The 24,480-nt window shown below is 42.1% G+C and overlaps 1 protein-coding gene across 1 annotated transcript; it reads right to left on the reverse strand.

Annotated features, from left to right (window-relative positions):
• Window positions 1–4,404: 4,404 nt before the first annotated feature.
• Window positions 4,405–22,654, reverse strand: Layn (layilin). Its single transcript, XM_051197454.1, has 8 exons — window positions 22,381–22,654; window positions 21,774–21,797; window positions 19,380–19,677; window positions 13,562–13,719; window positions 10,280–10,315; window positions 9,316–9,399; window positions 7,056–7,162; window positions 4,405–5,256 (listed from the first exon to the last, which is right to left on the reverse strand). Exons 1-8 carry the CDS (start codon window positions 22,463–22,465, stop codon window positions 4,906–4,908), a joined length of 1,143 nt encoding a protein of 380 aa, XP_051053411.1. The 5' UTR covers window positions 22,466–22,654; the 3' UTR covers window positions 4,405–4,905.
• Between the last annotated feature and the right edge of the window lie 1,826 nt (window positions 22,655–24,480).

The raw sequence follows: 24,480 nt of genomic DNA on the forward strand, positions 1-24,480 counted from the left end.
AACTTAAACAAGGACAACACACTAATGATTTCATTTAGCTAAATTTTTAACCAGGGGCTAATATGTTCTTGTGTTTTCTCCCTTTCTCTTCCTCTTCTCTAAGCCAAGGGTGGTGGTGTCTGTCTTGGAGACAATTTGTGGCATCAAGCTAGGTGAGGCCACCCTGGGAGGTAACTTTGCCTCATGTTCTGTCTGTATCATGCACGCAGAGCAGGCTCTGACATGGCTGCTGACAGCACGGCAGCCTAAGCAACAGGGTTGGGCCTCTCTCTCCAAAGGAAGGAGGATTTGGGGTAATTTGTAGTAGTGCCTATTTCAGCACAAACTATTACTCTTCTTAGGCATTGCCTTGGGGGTTAAGGTTAGGTTGATGCAGCAAGGAGATATGTGGTGTAGGTAGAGTAAAATGTTTATGACGGTCAAGAAAAATCTGTATTGTTTTGTACAAATAGAGAAAAGGTGTACAGGCCTGATATTGGCTATTGTTTAATGAGCTTTTATCATGTGCTATATTAGTGGCTTAGTCTGCCAGAAGCAAATATCACATCTTGCATGGATTGAGCGAAAGAAATCTATTTTTTTTCCCTCACAACTTTGGAGTTTAAAAGTTCAGATCACAGAAATGGCAGGTTTGGTTCCTTCTGATGGTTGCAAAAAACACACTTGTGGACAACTCTCACCTGGTTTCTGGTGGTTTGCTGGCAATCTTTGCTATTCCTTGGCTTGTAGAAGCATCACTTTGTTCTGCCTTCATCTTCTCATCACGTTCTTCCCACGTACACAGTCAGTTCCAAATGTTCCTTTTTGTGAGGATGCTAGTCATTGGAATTAGAGTACTATCTTAGTGACTACCCTCTTAACTAAGACCTTCCATGCCTTTTAAAAGAAATTTCTTTTATGTATTTAGGAAATTATTAACTATGTTTTAAAAATGTTTACTACTTTTTTGAGAATTTCATATGATGTATTTTGATTATATTTGTCTCCCCCAACTCCTCCTGGATATATTCTCATCTTATTTATTACCCACCCACTCCCAAACCTGTTGGGTTCAATGTGAAATGCTCAAATATTCTTGGGTGTGGAGCCTGCTCCGAAGAGTGGGTAATCTGCTAGGAGTCACATTGTTAAAGAGAACTGAATTTGCCCCTCGAAGCAGCTATCAAGTGCCAACATCTCCTTAGTTAGGAGTGGGACTTCATGCCCGCCTCCCTGGTTAAAAGGGATTTCTTAAAAGGGTTAGAACTCTCAGTATATGAAAAACTTAAGAGCGATACACAAATCAACCCTTAAGATATAACAGGTACGCTCTGTGTGTGTGTGTGTGTGTGTGTGTGTGTGTGTGTGTGTGTGTGTGTGTGTTCCCGTGTACTTGTATAGAAGCCAGAGCTTGAAGTTGAATGTGTTCTTCTATTGGTCTCCACCTTGTATTTTGAATCAAAGTCTCTGGCTGAGCCTGGAGCTGGTTCAGCAAGTCTGGCTGGCCAGTGAGCCCTTGGGATCACCGTTTTTGTTTCCCCATGATAGGGAACATTTGTAGGCCCTGCTTTTTATGTGGGTGCTTGTGATCAGAAATCATGCCATCATGGTTGTATGGCAAGTATTTTATAAGCTGAATAATCCTCGGACCCTATTATCCTCATTTTAGAGATGGACAAACAGAGGCTTCAATAATAAAGCAGTTTATTAAGGTGTCATAGCCAGTAAGTGGCAGAAGGAAGACTGGGCGCCTAGATACGTAATTGCAGAGCCCACAATCTTAGCAAGATCTTTTTTTTTACTGTGTTAGCTCCCCCTCTATCCTTATCCAATTCCCTTCTTACTGTAGGTGTAGGAATTTGACACAAACTGAAGACAGAATTGGGCGAAATTTCTATGGCATCTTAATACTGCCACCTAGTGGTATAAAAAAGTAAAGCGTCCCTCTGTTTTCTGGCAAAGTCCTTAGTGTGTTGCACATTTCCTACTACTACTGTCAAGGAGTTATAAATTCTATTTGGACTTGTGAGGACAGAGATTAGCAGCACAGCCCTAACTTTAACTCCTTAAGGTAGATTAATTTTTTTCTGATCAGAATTTGTAAGTGCTAGAAAATGTTCAAGTATCTATTCAGGCTGTTTTTATACATCTAATAATTATACTTTTCTAGGAAACTTTATAACTGTCCTGAGTATATTTTGGGAAGCTTGTTTTTCTTAATGCCCTTGATCTGATATCTCATTGTGATTACCTTTTCTGTTGTTCAAACTCAGGACTCAATGATAACGTAAGATTATTTAGCAATTACTGGTCTTCGACAGAAAGAAACAAAGATCTCTACAGAATAGGGTGCAATTCCCCATAACCGCCTATTTGTATCTGTCTCTGCCTTTATGCATGTTCTTATTGCTAGTTAAGAAGGCTGCCATTTTGGAATTAGGAAAAAATGCCATTTTGAAATGAAATAATTATAGAGTTGAAAGACACCTTAATGTTTATTTCTTCTAAGTCACACAACTTATTTGAATTTCCAAAGAGGGAAGATGAGGAACTTGGAGGAAAGGAGTCTCTGGATTGGCTTTTGCAGAGCAGCTTAAGGTGGTTCATCACAGCTCCCTGCTGCCATAAGGGCAAGTCAAAGGTCTGTGAAATGGGCCAGAACCTGGGGCTGGGTTCTGATGATGGCTCTGTCAGAAATTCGTTTGTTTAACTGTCAGCCACAGCATGTGTGCTGAGCTCAGATGCATGGGTGACATCGTGTAAGTATTGAAACCAATCATTATAGTGCTGACGTTTGTAAATCATTTTCCTTAAATGATTCTAATGAGAGAAGAGAGAGCAAGTACAGTGGAAGGAGCATTCCTCCATCCCCAAATCACTTGAGAGAAAGTTGTCAACCTGATGGTCCATCATAACTTGAATGTGTTTTCTACAAAGACATTCCCACTACCCGAAGGACATGTCCTCCATGCAATGTAAAAGTCAGGAAATTAGTACTAACACACTATTACCGTTTAATCCTCAGACTTTATCCACGTTTGTTTCCGCATTTTCCTTTACAGGATAAAAGGGATCCTTTCAGAGTCAAGTAGTGCCTTTGGCTATCCTCTCTTTTACTGCCCTCTAGCTGCAGCTACCCCCATCTTGCTTTCACTTTCATTATCATCAAATCTGCAGTCCAGTCATTTTGTAGATTGTCTCTTTACCTGTTTTTGTTTAAGGCTTCCTTATGTTCAACTTGTACGTTTTGACTGAAATGGCACAGATGTGATGCCATATTCCTCTCACTGAACTACAAAATGGGTCTCTAATCTCAGTACACTTCAGTATTAAGAGTATTCTCATTGATCAACTGACTGAGGTGGTGTTTGCCTGTTGTGCCACTTGTGTAATTAATGATCATTTTTGTGGGTGAGGCACTTGAAATCATGTAAATATTCCACCCCTCATCATAGTTTTAATCAATTTATTTTGTATCAGCATACACCTTTGTTTTTCTGTTTTAAAATCAATACTCCTGTTGATTTTACTGTTAATGATTTTGATACTCAAATTATCTCACATGTTACCAAAGGTGGGCCATTGTAAGTTTAATTCTGTAATCTGCTGATTTCTAATCATTCTTGCTTAGTGGTGGTATAAAGTTTCCCAAATGACCACTCTCATTCCCAATGTCTTTAAATACAAAAATTTTCACAGTAGTATGGCTTATCAGCATACATGTATGATATGTACTGATCAACCAGGGCAACAAATATCCTCATATCTTTATCATGACTCTGTGTTTGCTGCCCTTAAGCTCCTTTCTTGTATTCATAAATATGTAATAGGCTAGTGTGTGCAGGCCACCACTGTTCCTAAGAACAATAGACTTGTTAATTCTACTTATGTCTGGGTAGCCATTATTTTACTTTTCATTACTCAGGTAACTCATATTTTTTTCCTGTGTCTGTCCTGGAGTCATCTGATGTCATGAAGCCCTGGCTCACTTCAGTGGAGAATATATAGGTATTTATGTGTACACTCAATATGGAAAGCCCCAAAGTGACACCACTGTTTTCAGTTTGCATCGAACGTGGTAGGGTCTATTCCAGTTTTCTCCCTTCTGATGCCTGTGACTGCCTTCTCTGATAGTGAAAGGCCTCCCCCTTCTAGTCCTTAGTACGTCTAATTCTCTCACCAGTCTTTCTGCCTGCACAGTCTGTCCCAATACTGCAGCCACCCATCCCCAGAACAACACATGCTATCTAAGCCAGGAGAACAAGGAGCCCTAAAGCAAACACAGACTTCGTTTTTACTTTCTAAAGTATTTCCAAGTTGGGTTTTTCCAAGTTTAGATGTTAGGAGAATGGAAAAAAAAAATAAAAATAAAGGTCCCCTGAGGCCACATACAGAGGAAGGGCTGTAGACACACACTGACTAACATTCTGTTTCCTGCTTTTTATTGGATTTTATTTGGGGTGGGGGCAGATATGTGAATCACTGATGTGCAGGCCAGCCTGGGGCTTCCATACATAGGCTTTGAGAAGATTCCGTCTTTTTGTGATTGCATGTGCTGCTGTAGAGAGCAAGGAGAATAGAACCTAGAGGCAGGCTTTCAAGCTCCTTGGTCACACCTTTGTCCTGACTATTGGAAGCATCAGTCCTTGAACACCAGTTGTAACCCACTGGTTAACCATTATTGATGGTCTGCTATGTGGCAGCCCCTAGGTAAGGTGCCTTCTCACAAGGCTGAGCTGGGTGAGTCTCTGGGATAAGGGATACAGCCAGAACTTGGGGACCCAGTAAGAACTTGTGGAGATTCTGTGCTCACCCTAAGAACTGATATGAGCATCTTCATACACTTTCTGAACATTTTCCTTGTGAGAAATAAGAGGCTTTTGCTTTTCTTTTCTCATTTTTTTTTGGCCAGTTTTTTCATATGTCTTAGTAATATATTTCATTTTCCACCCATCCACTCTCCTTGCTCCTCCCCATTCTGTTGGGGGAGAACTCATAAATATCATTGGTCACAAATCCACTCTCCATACTTGCCAGAGTCACAAACCCACTTTCTGAAGGGTTCACAGCCATGTTGTCATAGTCACAAGATACATCATCAGGAGTGGCTTCACTAGAACACACCCGAAATGAGATGTTTTTCAGGTCTGGCCGGGGCTCAGCTAAATCAGCTTCACTTTGTTTTCTGATGACATTGTAAACATCCAAGTTGGGGCTGTTTTCTTGGTGAGGAGTGGGCCAAATGGTGTGTTGCTCCTTTGTAGTAGGATCTGGCTGCTCTTGTTTTCTAGAAGAAGAGAACCAGGCTGAGTATTTGAGCCCAGGGCACTGAGACTATATATCACTGTTCCTATTGAAGTGGAGGAAGTAACCTCAGGAAGTAAACTAGCTCTACCTCTCAACTACCTGTACCTAAAGGTTTTGTGGGACAGGTAGGAGACAGCTCAGGAAAGTGTTATGGTCATAGTGCTCTTACATCTGTCATTCACCATCACTAGCTTGAGTTCCAGGACTCCCTTGAGAATATGGGACCAGAAAGCAATAGGAGATACTAAAAACTAAATAAAAAAATACATCTCTAAGTAAAATTACCTATTTCTAATTTGTTTTTATCCTACCATTAAAAGCAAAGACAAGAGTAGGAGTAATAATACCATTGACCCTATCACCAAAAGAAATCATGTTTCCATATCATATCAGTTATTATAGTTGCTTTGAAATATTTTATGCTCACCTGTACTTCAAAATTATAATTATACCTACCATTAAGAGTCATTAATAAAGAAACAATTCATTTGGGGAAATATTTTTGCTAAACTATGTAATGGTATAATTGTTTCCTTTTTCTACCAATGCATTTTGTTTGCCACACTTAAAAATATTGTTTAAGAGACTAGGGATATAGCTAAATGTTACTTGTCTGGCATGTGGAAAGTCCTGGGTTGATCCCAAGGACTGTTTAAAACATGAAGAAAGGAAGGAAGGAAAGAAGAAAAGAGGAAAGAAATACAGAGACATAGAGATAGAGGGAGGGAAGAAGAGGGAGGGAGATTAGGAGAGAGAGAGAGAGAGAGAGAGAGAGAATAGAAGAGGAGAGAATGAAAATGGTTTTGGAAGAGAGCTGCAATTCCCCAATCCTAGCAAAGTGATAAGTACATTTAAGAACCAACTGCAGTGTAAGCCATTGGAAAAAAATGTATCTGTAGTTTTTTAAACTGAATTCTATTTTAAATTCAAGAGAATTACCAACAAAAATGATTGTAGTAATGGCTAATACTTTTGAGTGTTTGTTATATGCTTGTTATGTGTGTATTCATTGCTTTAGTACCATAATAATCCTTTAAGGGGGTTATTAAATGAAATAGGTTCTGCATTGGACTTTTACAGATTTATTTCAAATTGCTCATCAAAGTGAGTCAAACTTAAGTTGGACCTTGATTTTCATTCTGTAAAGGTGAGAATGCTAGCTCTCTTGTATGTATACCATGATGATGGGTGAACTGAGGACAGTTGCATGTGCCTAAAATACATGAGCACATGATCCAGATTACATACTGGGACTGCCTATGCTACCTTGCTTAGCTGCTTTGCAACAATATACTTTTGAAATCAAAAGAACAGTCAATTAAAAAGAATTTGGCTGATTCATTCTGAGTGAACTGGCTTTGTATCAGAAGCTTCCCAGAATGCTCAGAACACACAGTTTTCATGTGGTTCATTAGTCATTCCTTACTCAACAAACATTTTTGGCATGAGGACCTATGTTTAGGAGAGCACTTTGCTGGGTGATACATGGGTGCACAGGAAATGAATAACACTGTTTTACCTTCCACGTTCCTTAAAAATCTTCCACACACAGAGAAAAGAAAGTGCATAGGACCACTAACTTAATCACAACTTATCACAAATACTCAGCTGAATGCTACTAGTTTGGTGTGGACCCAGAGTCCCGAGTTAGCCAGAGTTTACTCTTAGTTCTACTTGGAGTTCTTGTGGCTTTTAATGTTGTTAACTGTGTAGCCTCCAAATCTCAAAGAGTGCAGAGGGAGCAGAGGTTTTCCTGATGAAGGTTCTACTTGCCTTCTTCTACAGATCCAAACCCAACATGCAGCTGAAGTGACCACAAGTAAGAGGAAAAGGGGAATGCTGGGGATTAGGATGTAGGCAAGATTCAAAGCAGCCTCTGAAAAAGAAAAAAAAAATATATTATCCTTGGTGACCCCCCAACCCCTGCTGCCTCCATACGTTTCCTTTCAAACCATGCTTTAAAAAGCATAATCATTAGAGAATTCCAAGCAGCACATCTAGGAAACAGATAAACTGATGCAGTTACCCAGTTAGCAGAGACCCTAGTTTCAACAAAGGAACATTTTCTATATGATCTATTAATCTAAGTGATACTGTAGACAAGTTTAAATTTTGGAGTTTTGCAAATATTGGAAAGTTATGTTTGATATTTTTTTTTTTCAGAGTAAAGCGACCCTCCTTTTCCATGTAATTCTTAGTAAAAACAGGCTTGGTGGGGGCAGTGCGGATATCATTGCCTTCAAGGACAACCACAGAACTTCCCAAGATTGGAGTGGGAAGAGTTAGTGAAAAACATCAAGCCATAAGTCCCTGTCATTTGCAGGGAAAAGATGTTGTTCCCTTCCGGGGCTGTGAGAGAAAGTGGGGGTGGGGGTAATAGGCTCTGAATGCTCAGGAGCTTGAATCTTCTGTCCCCAGTAATTCAAGCTACTGATCATCATCACAGCGCCTGAAGGGAACAACGTCTAGTTCTGTCTCCCAGACTACAGTGTTCAGAAAAGAAGACCCCTAAGTGCTCTTCATGGCAGTCAGGGACCTAGCTAAAGCCACTTGGTCTTAGTCAGATGTATTAGGAAGTTCTGAGAGTCTATGTGATCTTTGTCTTTCCTGAAAATGACACCACCTCTATCCTGCTTAGCCAATAAAACCCAACAACCTCTGGACACCAAAGCCTAATGGTGCTTCCTGGGTGGGTAACACATCAATGTGATAGGAGAAGTATTTTGTTTACTTTTGTGAAGCTGTGAGCAAATTATCCAAAAGAAAGACTTAAAAGAGGAATGATGATTTCAGCTCAGGGTTTCATGACTAGCTCCATGAAATCAGGCAGGTATGCAAATGCAGAGGAGGAGGCGGCTGTGTACATCATGGTGAACAGGACACAGAGAAAAAGGAACATACCAGGCACCACGTATAAGCTTCAAAGGCATGCTTCCTGTGACCCACTTTCTCCAGCTAGAACCCACACCCTAAAGTTTCCAGAATCTTCCATATAGCACTACCACCTGGGGACCAAATATTAAATACATGAGCATGCAGAAGACATTTTCTAGTGAAATCGTAACAAAGAGGTTCATAGTCCTGATTCCGCTGGGAGATAACACAGAAGATTCTATCTGAAATCCTTCCAGACCTTTCCCTGGCTGTGCCTTTATTTGGTTATTCTCAACTTGGATCCTGTATAAGATGTACAGACACTGTATTTCTAAATTCTGTGAGTTCTAGTGAATTACAGAACCTGACAGGGCTGGTGGGCACTGCTGAATGTGTAGCCCATTGGACATCAGTGCAGGTGGTCTGAGGACTGTGAGACTTGTGATTGATGTCATTCTGATGTGAGAGTGTGGACAGTAGGAGGAATCTGCATAGACCCCCAGTGTCAGAACTGAATTTTAGGAAAACATTATATTTTACTTTATGAAGCTGATCATGCTGTCATCTAGGCATGAAAAATACTAAAGGATTAAACTGAAGCACAGAGAATTTTTTTTTTCTTAAAGTTAAGTTGCCCAGTGACAAAACCCCAGATTTCCCTCTGAAACTCAGGGTAAGAGTGAGATCAAAAGCTCATTGGCACTCTAGTTTATCATCCCAACTTTATTTTACCTTTTATGATGCAGCCTTTTAGATGTTTATCCTCCCCATTTCCTGAGTTTGGTTCACAGATCAGTATTGATCCCAGATTGTATGTAGTATGGTTTGGGTTATTTCAGTCTTATTTTTCTACATTCCTTCTCTCAGTCCTTGTCCTATTCCACATCCCATGGTTAGGAAAATTCCCAAGTCTTGCCTTTACTGAGACGGGGGATCTTCCACTTCTTGTCTAGTCTTCTTGTCCTCAGTAGTCTTAGGAGAGCACCCATTGCCTATTTCATTGATGAAACCTAGCATTTAATATAGTCTTTGCAATGTCACAGATCTTTGTGTAATCTCACTTTTTAAAGAGCTGTGTGAAGAAGAAAGTAGGAAGGGTAACCATAGGTAATTTCAAGTCAAAGGAGTCTCATTATGTATTTTTTTCCCAGGTACCTCTGCTTTCTTTAAATGTTTCTTTGGTGTCTTCTTTCTGTGTTTCTTCTGGAAGTACTGGTGTTGCTGGCTCAGTTGCTTCACCTGAGAGAGATACATATGAGCTTGAGAACTTGAAGAAATGTGTTATAGTCCAGGCATGCCCTGAGGTCCTGCCACACGTAGAGTGGTATGAAAAAAAAAAAAAAGTAGTGATTTGACCAATGCCAAACATAGTAAAGTTTGAATTTGTTGCACTAGGATTTTTTTTTCATTGTGTGTTTGTCTTTCTGTGTGAATGTGTATCTGTGTGTTTTGTGTGTATGTTTATAAGGTAGAGGTTGACACCAGGTATCTTGTACTGCTGTTTTCCACCTTATGTTTTGAGACATTGTCTCTCTGAACATGGAGTTGCAGATTCAGGTAGCTTGACAGGTAAACCCTGTGTCTGCCTTTCCAGTGATGGGATCAGAGGTGCGTATCACAGTGCCAAGCTTTTAGATATGGATTCTGGAGTTCTAACTCCGGTCTTCATGCTTGCACAGTGAGCACCTTACCCACTGAGCCATCTCCCCAGACATGTCTTCATATTTTTGGTTAAACTTTTGCCATGATCAGGCACCAAAACAGCCAGCAAGCAATATAAAAGACATAGGGAGAGATACAATGGCTCTGCTAGGACCACAAATAAATCAGTTGGGTTCATTTCTTATTTCATTAGATTAAATTTCTTCCTTTATATTGACAATAATAATAATATGTATCAAAAATGGAATTTTCAAACTATTACTCTCCAGTTTTGACCAACATAGATAACAGTGGACAGAGAATGAGAATGATGAACTAGTTGCCACAATTTAACAGATATCTGCCCAAATTGCCAGTTGACTTCCTGCTGCATAATCTGCTCTACAGTCATGGTTATAAATCTGTGAAGGGGACTGTGAAATGGCCCAAATTAACCCAAATCTCATGACAGACTTACCTCCAGGCCTTATTGAAGTTGTTGCACTTGGTTTCTCTGTAGCAGAAAGAAATAAAAACAAAAGCAATATTTAAATTTTCCTTCATCTGAATAAAATCACCTGAGTGTGGCATCTAATTCCAATAAACTTTTTATTGTCACCTTATTAATTATTGTTATCAGATACCAGAGGTAAGTTGCCTAAGTCAAAGAGTTACTTGCCCATGAATACTAGCCTTCCTTCAGCTTTACTTCAGTGTTTTTAAAAATTATTTAAGAACTTTAATGTTAGGCTTTCCAAATGCACACAAAAAGAGTATATTGAGCTCCTGTGTGTTGTATACAACCTCCACCTTATCAGCAAGGAGCTTCAGCATTGATCCCCACTCCCCCACTGCAGTTCTTGGCTGCATTGTCTTAAAGTGGTCCCAGGTCTGTTATCAGTTCCTACTGAGGACATTTCAGAGAGCAACAAACACTTGGTCTTTAGGAAGTGGAAGTGGTTGAGGGATTGCCCAGTTTCAAGGCAGAGAGTAGTGATTAACCTTGAGAGAATTATAGCATTTCTAAGAGCTTCTAAGTCACACAGACAACACATGACAAATGTTTTTGCTGTTGGCTGATCTGGCACTAGCAGGAGTCTCTTATGCTAATCAGATGCCTGGGATTCATAGGATCCTGATGGTTTTAGAGATCATAGTTATCAGGCCCAGATATTAGATATTTCATTCAGAAAGGGAAGTAATGCTTAATCGTCATCCTCCTCCTCCTCTTTTCTTCTTCTTTCTTGTATATGATCACATTCTCAAATCTAGTTTTAGACATGGTCACTTACTCACACAGTTTCTTACCAGTGTGTCATAATATTAGTGGGTAGTGTGCCATCCTGTGGGAACTGCAGAATTTATCCTTAGTTCATTAAGTGGCTGGAAATGTATGCTTCTGGACTTCATGACAATCATGAAGTTAATGGGTCAAACAAGTAAGTAGGCATATAAACACTCTATGTGAGGCAGTCTGCTTCTTGGAGGCTTCCAACAGGTTTTAAAATAGTTGTTTTGAAATAATTTTAGATTTATAAAAATTTCACAAGACCATACAAAGAATCTGAACATACCTCTCATAATCATTTTGCCATCACCTACTTAAATATTATTTGTATCTTTAAACACATATATACATACATGCCCATATATATAGGTTTATTTGGAGAGTAAGTTGCTGACATGACATGGTACCCTTTACTCCTAGTGGCTTTGATCTTAAAAATAGACTGCATTATCTTATATAAACATGGTATAATGATCCCAACCTGGGGATCAACACTAATAAGATACTGTTATTTATTCCACAGACCTTATTCACATTCTAGCAACTGACACAATTATGTCACTTACAGAACATCATTATCATCACTGTCATCACCATCCTTTTGGACTAGGAGGTAATCCAGAGTGACCTGTTGCATTTAATTGTTAGGAGAGAAAGTAGGAGAAGAGTTGAGAGTGCTAAGAGGTGAGGTTGAAAAATGAGGCAAGAATCTTATCATGAGGACTTTTTCTCTGCATGGTAAGCTGAATGAATTTATTTTGTGGGGGTGTGGCGTCATAAAGGCCAGTTAGTTCTCCATGTGCCTATCTCCCTCTATAAGGTCTCATCTACATGTTCTAGGAGGCTAATCTCCATGGACTATTTTACTGGGGCATCCCTGTCCTTTGGTATCTTACTTGTCTTAGCCAATGGGAAGCAAAGACAGGGGGGTCAGAAGGTAGATGCTGACAGAGGTCATGGCATTCATTCCTCTTGTTCATTTCCCTGTCAGTATGGTTTTTCAGCAGCTGTATTCTGTGGTTTCTGCTTCTGTTGGGAGGGTCCTTTCTCTAAGTTCTGCTAAAATGATTCCTTTGATTTGTTCCTTTAGGTTCCTTAGGGGTGGTACAGCTTACCATTGTAGATAATCCATAGATACTTTATCATATGCTCTTGGCCTACATCTCCTACATCTTTGCAAATAGCCTTTTATTACACTCTCTTTATTAAACCTGTAGGATATGCTATATTTTTTTCATGTAAGAACTCAGTCAAACTAATTCAGGCAATAATAAAATTGATAGGTCATTTATGTCTTTTAAAAATGTACCAAGTTAAAAAAAAATAAAAGGATATTAGAGTAAATCTCAAATCTCTCGTTAGGAAAACTGAGAGGGCCTAGTGATGATGGTACCAGAAACCAGAGGCCTTGAATGGGACTAATGACTCATTGCAACGAACATTCTGCAGATGGGGCTGATTAGACAAAAGGTACGTCACATCACATCACACTAGGATAAATAGAGAGGTATTGGAAAGATGGAGGAGTGAGGTGGCTTTTTGGAAATGGAAATTATGTAAGTGCTTTCTTTCACTGCTCTGAGAGGTGGCCTGCTAAACCAGTCCATGTCTCTGCAGCCTCTCTCTACCTAAGGCAACTGTGTATGGCAGGGGAAAGACAGGGCCTGGAGAAGAGTTCATCGGAGGCTAGAATGGGTGAGGAAAAACATCTTTCAGCTCAAAATTGTCACCAAAGTATAACGATCACCAAACAGCTAAAAATGGCAGTAGTACTTTGTTCCAAATTATAATAGATACAACTAACAAGTTGTATCTGTTGGGAAGGGCTGTAAAACTGGGGCCAAGCAGTTGGCTTCAGGGAAGTGAGAAACTTCAGTCAGTTTTAATAAAGGAGTCTAGGAACTCAGCAAAGTGAGACTGCGGGCTTGTTGCCAGTTCCAGATCTTTGCAGATCTGGAAGCAAATGCAAGTTAAATTTGCAAGGCAGATATAAAGGTGGTGGGTGGCTGGGGACTTTTAAACTTCTTCATCAAAGTGCTTGCTGTCTAAGACTGTCAGTGAAGTTGGGGCACTTTGTCGCTTGCCTTTTCTGGTCATTAGTTTTTTTTTTCCTGTAAATTTCAGGAAATAATCTCATGTGGCTGCTACGGGACTTGCAGAAGTAGCCATCAGTGTATTCCAGGCTCCCACAGCCAACCACACATGGAATGAGTGAGTTTGTGCCTGTTCACAACAGAGGCCTTTATCAACCCTTTCTTTGCATCTGATAGTCTCTCCTTTGCCAGAACTATTTCTCAGTGAGGAAGTGTCATCTTATTTCCATTTACAAGAATTCTCAAAGTTAATGTTGCTGGAGTTTGCAAAAAGCTTTCTCTGTGAGCAAAGAATAAGTCCTTGGTACCAGCAGCTGTTTTTTTAAATGGGGGAAGAAGTTGGGAATTTAGCCATATAACTGGGGAAAAGTTTTGTTACCATCAGCATATTTGCAAATGAAATTGTTCTTCATGTTGCATCGATCATCATTCCACTGGAACATGTATGAGCCCCCGATGCCGGGTGGTGCTGATGGCTGATGGTACATCACCACGCAGACCTCGCTGCCACAAGAAGGTTCATCCACATACCAGTTCCTGAAGGAAAAGGATGGACAATGGAGACAACTGAAAAAACACACCTTAAGACTTACATCCCTTCCCCCCCATGAGGTTTCATTGAACCCTAAGTGTCAGATTCTGCTCCAGAACATGATACAGAGAGAAGGGGGAATTGAAGCACTGCCAACAAGTAGACACACGCTGTTGATCCAGTGTGGCTGTCACAGTCAATCATCTGACATTTGCCACAACCTCTTTGCAGGGAGGAATATATTATGTCTGTAAAATAATTATGAGAAATAGCAGCTAGCACAGATCTAGTCTGGAAGATCTTAGTGCTTACCTTCTTTTTGGTTTTGTGCTAGTTGGGCGTTGTTTCTATCTTTTCAGAGATCATATATACTGAGGAGAGACATGGCATCTCTCTCTCTCTCTCAAAGCTTGCCCTAATTCCATCTTGCTACTTTCCAATAACTGCCTCTGCCACATCAGCCCCAGATGATGAATGAGAAGATGGAAGAAATTGAAAGAGATATCCCAAAATATAGAGGCTGCCAAAGTAGGAGAGGGGTTGGGGAAGGGGACAGGAGGCCATCTTGGTTTTATTAGTTTTGCATAGGATCAAGGAACTAAGCCCCTTTGCCTCCACTATGTGTTATTTTCCTTTTGCCTCTTTTAGCTCCTTGAAAAAGTTCATAGTCGATTTAGCTTTACCACCCAGTAGTTGCTAGAACTGAGTGGTGCTGCCACCTTGTTGTATATGTGGGAACCAGGAGCCCACTGAGTAGAAGTTTGCAAGCACTTACCCCATCTGTCAATTGAGGGCTGGGCTCAATTGAGTACCTAATCTGCTTCTGTCTGGGGCTAGGATCTAGCTCCGACTCTCAGACTATCTATCTAGACACCGCTGCTCTGCCCATGTCTTCTCAAGCCTTTCTTCAGGAGAGTTGGCTAAGAGACATGTCTTCTGGTAGCACCACAACATGACTCTGCTTTAGTCCTGTGTTGCAGTCTGCCTGAAGGAAGGTCCTTTGTTTCATCTGCCACACTGAAAGAGTTTCCTGAACAACAGATGAATTTATGATAAAAATCTGGATATGATGTCTGAACATCTGGGGGCAGGGGTCTTGGTAGAGACTAGGCTTTGTGCGTCATTAGTTAACTCCAATACAACTGGCCCTCCCCATAGCTTTATGGTTTATGTTACTTCTTCTCAGAGAGGGAGGGAGAGAGGGAGGAAGTCAGGGAGGGAGGGAGGGAGGAAGAGAGAGAAAGGGAGGGAGGGATACAAAGAGAGATATAGTGATTGATTACTGTAATAATATTTTTGGACTTGAACCAGTTTTCAGACTTATAATTCACAGATAAAGGGAGAGGCCAGATGCCTAGGAAGAAAACCCTGCAGAGCTGTGACAGTTGTCTATGATAAGAACTTCCTCTGTTCTTTCTCCAGGAGGACCTTTGGCTATTTAACCAAATAACCATACACTTGAGAAGGGGTATGCCTAAATATTGATAGAATTGTTTAATATAGGGTATAAATGAACATTGATGTCATCAAAGCCACACATAAGAGTGGGAGCACATTGGGACAAAGTATTTAATCAGTCAGCTCACAAGTCCACAATGGGGTCTAACCAGTAGTCTTGGCCCATATCTCCCTCCCTCCCTCCCTCCCTCCCTCCCTCTCTCTCTCTCTTTCTTTCTCTCTCTCTCTCTCTCTCTCTCTCTCTCTCTCTCTCTCTCTCTCATACACACACAGGCTCTGTTGTGAGACAAGGTCTAGTGTAGTCCTTCTATGTGGACCTTGAGCCAGCTGAGGCCAAACATGAACCTGATTTTCTAGCTTCTACATCTGGAATAGGAAGGATCACATTATATGCTACAACTATACCATTTTCAGGGGTTGCTTGGAGATGGAACCCAGGGCCTCTGAATAGATCTATGTAGTAGTTGGTATAGCTCCGTTTTGGCTCCTTAGGCTATCATAGCATATAACTCCAAGCATAAACATCTGAGACTGCATTCTCCTCACCACAGCATCTTATCTAGAGGTAGATGGCAGGAAGCAGAGGTACCTTAAAGACCTGATAATGCAGAGTGGCATCTCCCATCATTTCTCTGTTTAGTTCACTTGTCTGATTCCTGTGAAACCCAGGCAGATCCTAAAGGATTCTACAAGAGGAGCACACACTCAACCCTGTAGAACCCCAACTGTGGCTGCTGTTGTATATGTGATATCTTTGCTAGAGAAGTATGCAGTTCTTGTGAACACATTCACAAGATCCTGGAAGAGTTTATAGTCACTGGGAGTTGACGACAGTATACCCTTATGGTTTTGCCTTTTGATTTTTTTCCTCATCCAGCTATAATACCTGGATTTCCTATTAATCATGAAGAAAATAATATTGGCTCATTATACTGCTGACCACTGTGTTAATTGCACCAGATGAGCAAGGAGAAAAAAAAAGGATGGTATATTGGAGACCTTAGTAAGACTCATGTAATACAGAAGGTTGGAGAAAAATTCAAGGAGTATTCAGGACCTATCACTTCATTGGAATGTACAGATGTCTAGTGATCTGGAGGATGCCAGAACAGCCCTTTCAAATGAAATAACACACCACTATATCATACTATAATTTAAAGGAAGCATAGCACTTGGCAGGTCTCTTTGGGTTCATATTTCTCACTTGAGAGTACTACTGTGGCCTATATGACAGATGGTCAGTTTTGAGCAGGAGGGGAAAGGGACTTTAAGGAAGGTCTAGGCTCAGACATTTTTCACAATTGTACCAGAACTTCTTCCTGGGCTCACACCCCTGTGCATGCATAAAAGAATCCCTTGGGACTAGCTGATACAGTCAGCTTAGTCTTGATTCTAAGTGAAGTCAAAAAATCTGAAATGATTACAAGTTTTACTGCCACTGTAAGAGATAGTTTTGCAAGCCAGTGGTAAGGGAACAGCCTCCCACTGGCTAGAGCTTTAGATAATGTACCTCATTAGCCACTTTATATGGAAGTAGAAGTTCCTGGAGGTTAAACATATGGAACTTGGGGGAAAGGAAGATACAAAGCCAACTAGTAAGAATATAGAAGACAAAGGATGAAGACTGGAGACAATGACATGATAGAATGAAGTGAACAGAGATAAACAAGTGAGCATGAAGTCTGGGAAACTTTTGCCATTTGATAAGCTCAGCAGAGAGTATCTTCTACAGAACTGGCACCAAACAACCAGGAAGATTATGAGCCAAATGATGGCAACTGGCTGGTCTCAGCCACAACCACAGTAGCTCAATAGATAAATAATTACTACGGAGGCACTGCATGGGCTCAACACTTTGTATTGCACAAGGCAAGACTGATCTGTTTGTGAATACCAACAAATATCCAGCCTTCCTGCAATAGAGACCAGTATTAAGACTGATGCCAACTCTAGCCTGAGAAGTTCAAATGACTCCAGAGAGGGTCTTGCAATCCCAGTACATCAGCCATTGAAACCACCAGAGGGTGGAGAGGATGAGAATGGGCACTGGTAATTAAGGAGATCAACATGATATTTGGTGGCAAACTAGCTACATTGGACCCTACAAGGGTCATTTTGGTAGGAAAAGATATGGTCTGAGCATTTTTTTTTTTTTTTTTTTTGCCTTAGGGTTTTACTCAAATTCACTATCCAAAGGTGTAACTAGTATTTTATCTGTCAAAATAAGATCCAAATACAGTCTCATCAGGCAAAAGGCCTACTTTGTAGCAAAGAAGGTACAAGACTAGGCCCCTGATCATGGGAATTCCTTGTCAGATTACATATGACTCCATCCCACAGCTGCTAGCTCAACTCATGGAAGAACTTGTTGAAAATACACCTCAAGGTAATTGAACTTTGGGGAGGGACGTCATTCTCCAAGTAGCAGTGTATACTTTAACAAGTTCCATAACCCTGTATCTCTAAAAATAGAATATATGGGTCTGGAGTCAAGTGTTAAGAGCAGCAGCTCCTCCACTGGATATTGTCTTCACTTGTGTTTGTACTGCTCATTTCTGCAATGCTGTGATCTGGGAGTTTGTAGGAACTTAGTTCTCAGAGAGGAACACTTCTAATAGGAGACATAGCAAGAGTCTAATCAAGCCACAAGTCATGGTTACCACATGACACTTGGGATCTCTATGTTCGGAAATCAGCAGACAAGAAGAGATGTGAGTATCTAGGCAGGATGTTATTTACTCTGTTAGGAGGAGGTGGTTTGCTGTTGTATGGTGTTGGTAGGAAGAGCCTTCCAGGTTATGTACTTGGGAATATCTTCATGTTCACGTCCTACTTTTGAAAGTTAATGGGAAAGCATATTGACTTCGGGCTGAGAAATGCAAGTTGACCTTTGCACTTCAGAGATGATGGTCTGGTTATGCTACTTAGTCAGCCATTGAGACCAGCAGAAAGGTAGGGTATGTTATGAGATAGTAAGGTGGGATGTCAGCAAGAGTCAGCTGAGGCTCTAAGATCATCTTCAGTGATGAGAAATAAACTCCCTACTCTGAACCTTCTCTTTCAAAATTTCTTCCAGGAAGAGAAGGCTGTAAGAATCTCAGAGGAGTTTCTTCCACAACTTATATGAAGAGCAGATCTTAAGTGTAATTGGTGGAGAGTAAGAGCAGGGATGATGTAACAGATAAACTCTCTTAAGCTACCATTTAACAATATATTATTTATTGATTTGATATGTACCAGTGTTTTGACTGCCTGCATGTCTGTGCACCATGTGCATAAAGTGCCTGCATAGTCCAGAAGAGGGAGTAAACTCCCGCTGGAACTGGAGTTATAAACAGTTGTGAGCTGCCATGTGGGTGCTGGGAGCTAAACCTGGGTCTGCAGCAGGAGCAGCCAGTGCTCCTAACTACTGAGGTGTCTCTCCAGCCCAGATAAACTACCTTTTAATCTCTATACTTTTGAGTGAAAGTAATACACTGTTTTCCATAAAATTGTCTAGCAAATTTAGTTTCCTTCATTGTGAGCTCTCTGCCTAGGTCTTTTGCCTTTTTGTCTTTGAGGCCTTTGTATTTTTATCACCTATGTATTTAAATTGACTGAACAACTCTGTATCATATGAAGATTAACTCTTTGGTATATTGTTCTCCCTTTCCCATGTTTATCTTCTTGATATTTTTGAAATGTTTGTCCATGTCATGTCCCTGTGTTTTTTAGCAAGAGATGATGAAGGCATCATGGTGCATGGTGGGATGTGTGTGCTCACCATATCATGACGCTGTGAGTTTAGGAGTTTCCTACAAACGGTAGTTTTCTTCAAGTCTCTACCCTTGGTCAGTCCATAGAGCAAGATATTGGTTTTGAATTCCTTCCCTTATCATGATTCCCTGTGATCTGAAGTCCCACCTTGGCCCCAGCTTTATGTACCTTCAGTTTCTTGCCACAGTCTTAGCTCCAAGGGCCAGAGTCCAGAGCCACAGATGACAAACATGGCACACTATTGAAAAAGTGCTTCTGGGCTTCACCCTCCTGAACAGGGCACTTTGGGCCCAAGTGAAGGCTGAGTTCTCCATCTTTGCCATACTACTCTGATCACTAGCTGTTCTGTTGGTTCTGCCACACCTTCTCATGAATCTGACACTGTGGGTACTGCTCACCTCCTTTCTGAGCTATGTCAAAGGAAGCAGCTCTGTGAGACCCACACACTTACCGAAATTGTGATGTGCTCCCATCTGTCCAAGCATAAAGGTCCTGGCAGGCTGTGTTGTTGCTCTGCTTCTCCTCCAGCCTCCTGAGGCCAATCCAGAAATCACCATCGGAGGCCAAGAGGTTTTCAATGAACTTCTCTATCAGTCTCTGCTCATCTTCTGTTTCGATACTGACTAGCTGGCCCCCATCCCTCCTGCAGGCTTCTTTGGCTTCCTCAAAGTTCAGTCTTTGAAAAGCATCATGGAAGTAAATGACTTTATAGCAAGGCCTCCGAGTCCCTCCCCGGCAGACCAGCTGCCCTAGAGAAAAAAGAAGGCAACCTGTTACAGTGCCCCAAGAATGTATACCAGAGCATATGTGTTTAGAAACATCCGAATGAAGTTGTCTTTGGGCAGGAATTCTGATGGTTCATCTGTGGATTGTTATCACTCAGCCTTTCTAGAGAAAATTAGTACTCTTTACAGCACAAAGTAACAGTGATTTTAAACTCTGATGCCTGTATTATGTAGGGGAATCCATGTTTTTGTTGCAGTGCAGATTGCTGAAGATGGTTCTGTATTTTAAAGAGAATAGGTAAATATTTATAGCTTTACTTAATGCATACAAATAAGACAGTTATACCCTTAGGAAGTCCCAGGGAATTATGGGGGGCTTAGAATAACTGTTGCTATTAATTGATTCCTTCAGTACAGAGGAACATTCTGAAGTCAGCCATGGATTCCTCTATCTTGAAGTTCCCTGTCTATGCAGTGGGACTAACTTGCTCAGTCTTTGGTGTGAGCAGAAGCTAAGAGCATCCATGGGTTTTTCTGCTACTGATATTCAGATCGCTGACCTACAGACAATAGCTAGAGTTTACTGAACTTTCCCCATGTCCCATTAGCTATGGTAAAGGTTTTTTTTTGTTTGTTTGTTTGTTTTTTGTTTTTTTTTTTTAAGTAAAGATTTTTCCTTTAACCCTCGAAACAGTCTTCTAATGTCAAGACCATTTATGCCCCACTTCATGCATGAGAAAACTGAAGCTCAGAGAAATTGATTTGTCATACAGCTATCAGCAGCACTGTCAGAGTCAGGATCCAGATATGATTATAAAGTCATACAAGAATCGCTGAATTGTTTCGATGATTCCCCGCACTCTGACAGGCTCGGGGTGCTCAGGGAGCCCATGTCTCATTTTATTGACACCTGAGGGACTGAAGACAGTTTCAGGAAAATGGATGCGATTACATTGAGCAGAAAGTAGCAAACAGTTCACCATCACAGGCTGCCTTAGCTTGTGTCTGGATGGTTGAAGTCTTGCTGCAGCTGAAACCTAGCCCAGTCAGCCCTTTGTTCAGCCTGATGTACTAGGCATCCAGAGTACAGAAATGCCAGTTCCCAACCCACAGGAGCTTGACTCTGGTTTTAAGTGTACAAAACAGAAGCTAAGTTTCAACAAGGAGACTAGTCCCTTGCAATAAAAGAGCCAAACTGTAGGCTTTGGGTAGGAATTGCTGCCACGGAGTAAGGCATAACTGATTTTAGATTTTGAGTCTCTTGCCAGACTTTTTGGAGTGTTGTAACTTCCCCAGTATGTATTTCAGCTCTGCAGGGAGCCAGACAATGTTCATTATTTCTAATAATTGTCCAGCATGCAGGCCAAAAGACCACAGGCATTCCTAACTGTGAACAAGCAATATACAAATTTCTTCCCCAAAACTCCACACTTAGATAAATTCTCATGACCAAGGAGCTGGGAGTGTCCTGTATGTCTTCCCTTAGAAGAAGCTGTTGCTGCTAGATTAATGGTCTCAGAGAGGCTGGGCTTGCTTCTGAGGACCAGGGAGGTGTCCAGAGAAAAGGAGAAGGCTGCATCAGAGGAAGGCACAGGGGCCCTGGCCTCTCCCAACCTGGTCACTATAGTGCACAACAGAAACTGAAGTTGCCTTTACCAGTAATCCCACCGTTCCAGGATAGACAGCCAAGAGAAAGCTTAACACCTTGATAGAGTTTCCTGTATGGCTGCACACATCCCCTGTATGCTAGTGAGTGCCAGAGAGCACCAGAGCTGGAAGACAGCCCAGGACCCATCTGGTTCCCCTGCCTTCAGGAAGTGTCTTTCTTTTCTCTTTTGCAGGAAGGGGAAGGGCAGGCAAGAGGTCTCCCATCACCACCAATTGAGGAACCATGCATCCTTAACCCTCACTGTCCCTCTACTGAGCCGAGCACCTCCTCCCCCCCTTCACCTCCCCGACCTGAAACCAAAATTAGATTCCTTAAATCAGACCAACTAGCTGGGATACAGTGGAGATCCCCATTTTCCCCGTCCCTCTTTGGCCAAAAGGGACCTGATTAAAAGATATAGATATTCTCCCCTAGACATGCAGAGTGAGTGGTAAAAGTCAGAGTAATGTACCTCCTTTGGGGTCCAAGTCCAAGGCTGCAGTAACACACAAGGAAGGAAGCAGAGTCATTCTTGGAGCCTGGCATGGCTGGTCAGGTTCTAACTAGGCTGCTTTCCCAATCTCCAAGTGCTCCCATCCAGGCCGGCCACCCTCCCCTCAGAGGAGAGCCAGAGTGCAGGTAGGCTTCCCACTGTCCCACAGATCCAGAATCCACTGCCTCCACTAGAAGGATCCAGGGACTGCACTGCAAGGCAGTGCAGAAGGATTTAGGCAGAGGGGCACTCACTGGAGCAAATTTGCCCACTGCCCCACCCAGGCTACATCCTCCCACTCACCCTTTGGTAAACCCTGGGCAAGAACGGACTTCAGCATTGCAGGATACCCAGGGCGGCCCCAGGAACTGGAACTGGTGTTTGCACATTTGTTCTCTGGAAGCAGAGAACTCAAAAGGGCAGATTGGGTCCTGGGTGGATATGGGGATCGCTGTCCCTTCACTATGCGAAGGGCCAGAGAAGGGGTGCAGTGGCCTTAAAGACAGTCCTCAACAGCTGGGGTGTATTGGGCGCATCAATCCCAGGCACTTGAGCATCAGACCTCCCTCCAGGGACGCATACTCACCGCTCAGCAGGCGACCCTTCGAACCCCGCGGTTCTGCCAGTAGCACCGCCAGCAACACGGCCTGCAGCGCTGGTCCCGGCTGCATTGCTGAACTCCAGTGCGTCCCAACACTCTGGGACTAAGGCAGAGAAGTGGGCAAACAGGCAGCTGCGTTCAGGCAACTGCCACCAAGGCAGCCGCATCTCCCAAGAACCCACAGACCCCGCACTGGGAGGAGTCCGGGAGGGCGCCGAGCCTGTTAGTTGGTTGCCCCTCCGCCTCCTGGGACGTCACTGCGGGGAAGACAGCCCCTTATAGGCTGGCCCGCCCCCCGACGGTCTATTGCTCCGTGTTCCAGGCTCCATCCAGAAACTGCTAGCTCAGAGGAGGGAGCGGGCAGCTGAGGCGGCCAACTCTCCAGAGAGAGCCGCGCAGGGAGATCCTGAGTTTGCCTAAGAGAAAATTCCGCTGGGGAATCTCTGAACTCCCAGGAAGAGGGTACAGTATCTTCAAATAGCATAACCTCTCACTCTCATCACTATACCCAGTTCTTACCAAGTGGGCCAAAGTGGCAAGACTCCTACTTACACCTCAGTAAGCATCAGACCCAGGCTGCACTTGGGAAGAAAAGTCGAGGATGAGGGGAATGGATTCTCAGGCAGGTGGTGTTTCTACTCACTAGGAGTGCTTCAGACTGAGGAGTGGCCACCAAAGCAGGTAGACCAGGAGTTCCTAAGAGGCCTCCACCAGAAGCTAGTGTTCCACATCTGAGCCAGAAAAGCCATCTGTTTTGTGCAGGACACATATTGGCAGTGGGAGTGGTTTGTGGAGTTTAGCTTTTGGTGGAAAAAAAATGACCCTTCCCCCCACCCCCATTAAAGCTTCCATAAGCAACCTAACCTAAGTGTACACTCTCCTTTGAACTCACACAATAGTTGTATTTAGTAAACGTGTTTTCAAATACAATCAACCAACAGAACCAGTCTCCTGTCCAAAACCAACAAAAACTGTGGACTAAGTAGAAAGCCAAGGTTTCTTTGCCTTTCCCACTAGGCTATGGTGTTGTAAACCACAGCAGAAGCCACATCTGGGCTATGAATTTCTGGATTTTGGTTCCAGTTTGCTTTTCTTTACCTATTTATTAGCTTTTCAGAAGAACAGTCAGAAAAGCAGAGGTGAGGCTGGAGAGATAGCTTAATGGTTAAGAGGACTCTTTAGTCTTGCACAAGACCTGGGTTTAGATCCCAGCACCAGCTCTAGTTGCAAGGGACCTCTTGCCCTCTTCTGGTGCAAAGGGTCACCAGGCTCACATGTGGTGCACGTGCACACATACATGCAGGAAAACACTCATAACACAAGATGAAAATGAATCTTTGAAAAATGAAGCAGTGATGCTCCCACAATCTTGACCTACTGCAGTTCTAAAGAAACAGGCCCAGAAGTAGGAACAGGATGTACCTCAGCTTCAGCTGAGACTGTAACAGGAGCTGTTGCAGTGGCAGAACACAAAACGGCAGGTGAGATGAGCAGCTCTTCCTTGTGTTCTGATTAGAATATCTCACAACAACTATTCTTCCTAGAATGTCTTGGTCATCCCAGCAAAGCAACAGCTGTTGTGGTGGTGGGCGCTGAAGTGGCACCTGATGCTCTGTTTGGAGTGCCACCTTTCCTCAGTGTCTGTGTGACTTTTGTCATTACCATTACGTTTCTTGGATTACCTTAAGATTTTTGTGATGGACCATCAAGGAAATGTATACTATATGTAAATGTGCAGTGATATTTGTCTTAACGTCAATTTAATTTTTTGTCTGATATTACAAGATCTGCTTCAACTTTGTTTCAAATAGTTAAATTGTGTCTTGAGTTCTTCCTGAGATACTCTGACTTTGGTCCATATTGGCTTCATTGGCATATACAATAAACTGAGTGAAGTGACTTATAGTAATAACCCCAATTCTTCACACCTTCTAGGATACACATCCTTTATTATGCTAATACACTCCCTCTTACTAATGAGGCTGAATGTTTCTCTATGCCAGGAGACATGATTAGTCCATAGACTAAATCAGAATGTTATGAGCCTACAGCAGAAAAGTTCTTTCATGTTCTGCTCATTCTCTT

This window comes from Phodopus roborovskii, unplaced genomic scaffold (assembly GCF_943737965.1).
Source record: "Phodopus roborovskii unplaced genomic scaffold, PHOROB, whole genome shotgun sequence".
NCBI classification, from domain to species: domain Eukaryota; kingdom Metazoa; phylum Chordata; class Mammalia; order Rodentia; family Cricetidae; genus Phodopus; species Phodopus roborovskii.